Source organism: Bombus vosnesenskii, unplaced genomic scaffold (genome assembly GCF_011952255.1).
Source record: "Bombus vosnesenskii isolate JDL3184/JDL3185 unplaced genomic scaffold, Bvos_JDL3184-5_v1.1 scf7180000013316, whole genome shotgun sequence".
Lineage (NCBI taxonomy): Eukaryota > Metazoa > Arthropoda > Insecta > Hymenoptera > Apidae > Bombus > Bombus vosnesenskii.
The window spans coordinates 5,352,390-5,358,389 of NW_022882962.1; the positions used below are offsets into that span (position 1 = coordinate 5,352,390).

The 6,000-nt window shown below is 44.7% G+C and overlaps 1 protein-coding gene across 3 annotated transcripts in view; it reads left to right on the top strand.

Annotated features, from left to right (window-relative positions):
• LOC117235525 (histone-lysine N-methyltransferase MECOM-like) overlaps positions 1-5,075 on the top strand; it is a 56,017-nt gene extending 50,942 nt beyond the window's left edge. For 2 of the 3 annotated variants that reach the window (XM_033497647.1, XM_033497646.1), the window contains exons 7-8: positions 1,786-1,942; positions 2,024-5,075. In XM_033497647.1, coding sequence (XP_033353538.1) covers positions 1,786-1,942; positions 2,024-4,027 — 2,161 coding nt within the window. In that variant the 3' untranslated portion in view covers positions 4,028-5,075. The remainder of the gene's footprint in view (positions 1-1,785; positions 1,943-2,023) is intronic. The other variant, XM_033497648.1, reaches the window with a different exon arrangement.
• Positions 5,076-6,000: the final 925 nt, after the last annotated feature.

Sequence of the window (6,000 nt, forward strand, 5' to 3'; positions counted from 1 at the left end):
TACTTTGATCGTAATAAATTTCAGTAATTTCGTTAGGCAATCGATTCGCTCTTAAAAACAAGATTGCTTGAACAAAATCGTTAAAATTCATATCTTTTACTCCTCGACCTCCTTGAACCTTTATCAACGAGCAATAGATTTATTATTACGTTTTATGAAGCGAGAAATCACCATAAAGTCGACGATACTAAAGCTTGGTTCATGAAGGATTTATAAATAACTCGTCGTTATACGCTGTTGAAATCAGATCGTCGGGAATTGTCCCCTCTAGCGACACATCGACGACAAATCGCGATCGAGATTGATATATTTTTCGTAACCATCTACTTATATTATCACCTTGAGGATTAATTTTTACATCGATACCAGATACGGACGGTCGTATTTTCATATCTAGCATTAGTGCTCGAGAGAAACAACAGAGCGAACTGGTAATCGTAATTTGATATGACGGATAAGTTATTCATTAATCGACAGGAAAATACAGAAACGAGAGGTGCGTTATCCACTCGAAATCTGAGCGTTAGCTGCGCTCCGTTCGAAAAGAGGGGCCCCGAGCACGCGAACCATATCGAGGGTTGCCTTCAGAATTACGATAGCTTTTTCAGGGGCCGACATTGTTTGCGTAGCGCTATTAAACGAAAAGTCAAATACTTAACCGATGCGATCGCCGTATGAAAGCTTGGATTATTTGCCTTCTAATTTCTTCCCACGAGCTTACAAGACCAAAGTAAAAAGGTATTGTCCTAATTACCTTACAGAGGATCGAGTCTTCTAATTAAAAATAAATACTCTTCTTTTCTTAGTATTTGCAATTATGCATTTCCAACGTTATTCCATAAACATTTTTGTTAGGCAACGGTTAGTTTTCGTAATTAAGTTGGCGAAAAGTTTTTCAGTGTTACGTAACCGCAGTTGGTCCAATTTCGGACATCCATTTTGGCCCGTTCCGGCATCTGTTTCCCGGTTTGGCGACAGACCGCAACACCAGCCGCTTCCGTGAGCCTCGGCTCGGCAGAGTCACCTGTTGTAGCACATAAAGTACGCGCGAGATCCGCATTTGGTTGCATCGAGCCACCCCCTTATGCATCATCGAAGGCGTCGCGTGCCCGCAGCTCATCTGGCACAGCGCACCGTCACCGTGAACCTACTATCTCACCACGAATAGGTTTCACGCGACACGTGTGTTCGAGGGTGTAAAATCAATGCCGCCACCACACCATGGCACATCCTGTGACCATAACCCGTGGCCAGCTCGCGACACCCTGCTCTTACAACGAGCGTTGTTCGTGTTGAACCCCGCCATCGCCACCGTTGTCGCGACTCTCTTACTCTCTCTCTCTCTCTCTCTCTCTTCGTTTCTTTGTGTGTATACGATGACCACCCTCTTCCTTCGGGGGCGTGTGACCGTTATTACGAGAGAGCTTGTCCGCTGGCGCGCTACCGGAGTCACTTAGTCATCATCCTCGACTGCACCGAGCGCAGTCTTCGTCGGTGCGCTGCCCCGGATCGATTATATCTGAGGTTTCTTGTTCGACCCGCTTTGAGATTTCGCCGCGATTACGCTCCAGTTTCCAGGGCTTTTGCCGACAACACAGCGCCGTTCTTCTAGCCGGGCTTGTCATTCTTGAATATTGAATTTAAGAGAGTGGGAAAACTATCGACGATTTGAATCGCTAAATCGACGGAACGAGGATGTGACATATGGTTTAGTGTAGGATTTTAGTGACAGATGTCTGAATAGTGTGATGAATTTCTTAGAGATCCTTGGTGTTTTTCTTTCAGATTGGACAGTCACCTGATAACGTGTCACAGATATCCAGCGGAACAGCATCGCTGCGACAATTGTCCCCGTGCGTACGCCTGGCGACCACTGTTGGTTCGTCATCGTGCGATCGTTCACGGTGATCTCCGCAACTACCCCTGCGAGAACTGTCCGAAGGTAAGCATCACCTTTGACACAAACTTTACAAAACACGACACGTATCTCCTTGAAGTAACATCTTCAAAGTTTCGCTAACAGTCGGACAAACCGCAGGTCTTCACGGACCCGTCGAACCTCCAGCGTCACATCAGGACTCACCACGTGGGCGCGAGAAGCCACGCGTGCACCGAATGCGGAAAGACGTTCGCCACCAGTTCCGGTCTCAAGCAGCACACTCATATCCACAGTAGCGTGAAACCGTTTCAGTGCGAGGTCTGCTTCAAGGCATACACGCAGTTCTCGAACCTATGCCGACACAAACGAATGCACGCTGACTGTCGTATGCAGATCAAATGCGTTAAATGCGGACAGTCCTTCAGCACGGTCACTTCGTTATCAAAGCATAAGCGATTCTGCGATTCGACACCGCCGACCGGTCCACCTGGCGCCATGCCGCAGTTACCAACCCCAGCGCCGAGTCCTTTTCTGGTCTATCCCAGACCTCCGGTCAGTCTCCCAGGAGGTTTGCCTTTCTACCCACCAAGTTTGATGGGACCCTATCCGGGAATTTTCCCGAACGCTCCTAACTTTTTGAACACACCGCTCTTGTTCCCGCCAAAAGTTGAGGAAGCTGAGAAAAGGAGCGATAGTCCAAAGAAAGAGCGCTTCACCCCGCCGAGAGTACTGCCGCAGCATAGTAAAGTATCTCCATCCACTGCTGAGGAGGCTACCTCCTCGTTCAGACCATCTCCAGCTAGGCCACCTGTCCAGCCAACTCCCGAGAGCGACGACGATCCCTCTAAGAAACGAGAGACCAATAGAAACAACGAGAAAAAGACGGATTCTGAACATGCCCCGGCAACCACGAACGAAGAGACGACGGATCAACCTTTAGATCTGAGAGTCCAAACGAAGAAGCAACGAACGAATTCGAACACCGCAGAGAGAAAGAGTCGTAGCCCGTCACCAACGCTAGCGCCGATGGAAGAAGCACCACCTCCTCCAGATCCTCCAAAACCCGAGGAAGAGACGCCCGTGCCAATGGAGGTCGATTCCAAGGATGTGCCCAACAGCCCGCAGCTAAGAACCAGCCTACCCACGGAACAACCACCTACCACCACACCACCGCACATGGCGTATCCTAGACCGATTCACCCGATGTTGCTGGAGGCCATGTATCGCGGACCAACTAGTTCCTTCCCAGGATTTCCAGGTGGACCACCGCCTCCTGGTAGTGCAACCCCGGAATCCAGACTGCTACCACCGCTACCGCCCTTCGGACCACCGCGTGGGCTTCCTTTTTTAGGGACATTTATGAACGGGCTCAGCGGCGCTAGGCCAGGAGGCGGAGGATTCGACCTGCTTGCCAGGCCGCCGTTGGGACCGTTCCCCGGCGTGAAGCCGTTCCAAGAGGCCGTGATCGCGCCCCATCACCACCACCATCATCATCACGCCCACGGCAAAATGAAAGACCGATATTCCTGCAAGTTCTGCGGAAAGGTGTTCCCCCGATCCGCTAATTTGACCAGACATTTGCGTACACATACCGGTGAACAACCTTACAAATGCAAGTATTGCGAGCGGTCCTTCAGCATCTCCAGTAATCTTCAGCGGCACGTGAGGAATATTCACGACAAACAGAGACCTTTCAAGTGTCCGCTTTGCGAGAGATGCTTTGGCCAACAGACAAATTTAGACAGACATCTGAAGAAACACGAAGCCGACGACGGTAGTGGCGTTGTTTCCGTGGCGGATTCACCGGGAAGCAGCAACGAAAACGAACGAGAGGACACGTACTTCGACGAAATCAGATCGTTCATGGGAAAAGTGACTTATGGTGGCGAGGCTGGCTATGGATTGCCCCCACACCCGGCCTATTTACCTAGTCGACTTCACGAGATGCACGAGTCCAAGATGGAAACGGAATACGACGAAGACGAGGATAGCGAGGAAGGAGTCTCTCCTTTGGATGAAACGGATGGCTTGTCACCCGCAGAGGCTAAAGAATCCACTCCACCACCGCAATACGATCTGAAGCTGAGGGAGAAGCAGGAACTGCTCAACAATAACACGGCCGAGCCTGTCATTGAGATTTCCACATAGCCCATAGGTCGGATAGTTTGAAGAAGATGGAAATTAATCGCGGAAATGCTGTTTTAGTGACGCACATAGAACTGTTACAAAGGTGTTCGTCTTGATGTAACTGTTATAACCGTAGGAAAATTCGATCTATCGTGTTTTCAAGTAACTCGTCGTGAAAAGAGTGTCAGTTTGAGAATTTCGTCGCTGACACCGTGACTTCTTTGAAGTTGAACTTTCTTCGGGGTACGATAAGAAGATGTTAAAGACGCTAAAGAAAAGTGCGTTTATAATAATTCGCAGACAATTTTGGATTCGGTGGGCTTTTATTTTCCAAGTTTCTATTTTCTTTCCTTTTTGCACCGCAAGAGTGAGAATGTAAGAGAGATCGAACGAAATTCACTGTCCTTTTTCATACACGAACAAATACATATACACGTACATACCCACATATACACATATTCACGTTCGTTACGGACAAGCTGTTCAATAGCGTAGTTCCTACAGGCTCGTTTTCATTGTACACGCGCACGTAATTAATAATCGTTCGAACTTTCCCTCTTTTCCCTTCGACGACCTGACTATCGGTCGCTAATCGTAGTATCATTTACTCAAGTTACTGCAAGTTATTTTGCGTCGTGCGAAGCTGTCTAACGCGAAAAGCAGATCCCGATTCGAGTTTCTAAATCTCGATTACCCTCCTTTAATAGTATGTATATTTACACAAGACGATCTAATCGTGCAACGATTCAAAGATATCAGAGCCGGGAGAAGATTAAGCATCGACGTTTTTTTCTTTCTAGAGAGTAGTTCGATGGTTACAATTCTCGACGGAAGCGAATTCAAGGAACCTCGTGGAGCTCGTGCTCGAATAGGTAGAAAAGTACGTGCATATGTCTGGTGTTAGTCGGCTCGAAGCCAAAGCGACGAGGATGACGATTATTGAAGTGAACGTGTAATTAAAAGAGTAACGTTTTATGAGAATCTGTGTACAAATTTCTATTAGGTGATATAACGTTTGTAAAAAAGAAGAAGAATACAGAAGTTCTCCGCGATTTTTAATATATATATACATATACATATTAATCTATATATTTATCTATATATACATATACATATATATATTTATATATATATATATATATAGATAGATATTATACATATGCATATATTATAAATATGCGATCTTATCAATTTATTGTGACATGGGTTACGAGAAGTACTTTATAGAGACGCATAATTGTTACGTTTATTTCACTGGATAATAAATAAGCGGATCGCGCGTGTTTTCATCCTGTTCTCGATGTTTAAGAATGATGCTCGTGAATATTCAACGAAACACTTGAAACATTTGAATTTTGTACAGGCGTAGGCGTGTACGGAATCGCAAAGAGAAAGAAAAAATAAAGTTATTTCCCTTCTTTTCTTTTGATCATTCCCAGGCAATGTTTGTGAATAGCGTTTTGATAATGGCGTTGACAACATAGGAAGTTATTTTGTTTTTTCACGTAAAAGTTTACGAATACATGCTCTACATATCTCTTCTTCTCTCATCCTTTTCTCTAATAGACGATAACAAACTTACAGTTTGATTAAGCATACTTACGTCGATCATACTAATTAAGAACGATTATATTATGAATCTATCTATACATATTGTATAAAAGCATCCTGTAACTTCATTATAATTACTATTAAAATATTACACTTCAAATATGATGATTACTATTAATTACCTCATCATTAATTACCCAACACCTCTGTCTATAAAAATTCGTAGTATAGGATACAAGTATGTAAATGTACAAATATATAAGTGTTTATTGCAGAATTATTTGATAGAATGCTCACATTTTCTTGGAAATTATTTATCTATGTACATACAGGTACCATTTATCGAGAGAAAAGTAAAACATTCAAATTATTTTGGATATTTAATCGAAGATTTTCATACTTTATCAATCGACAAAATTTCTATATAACGTACTATTTCAATT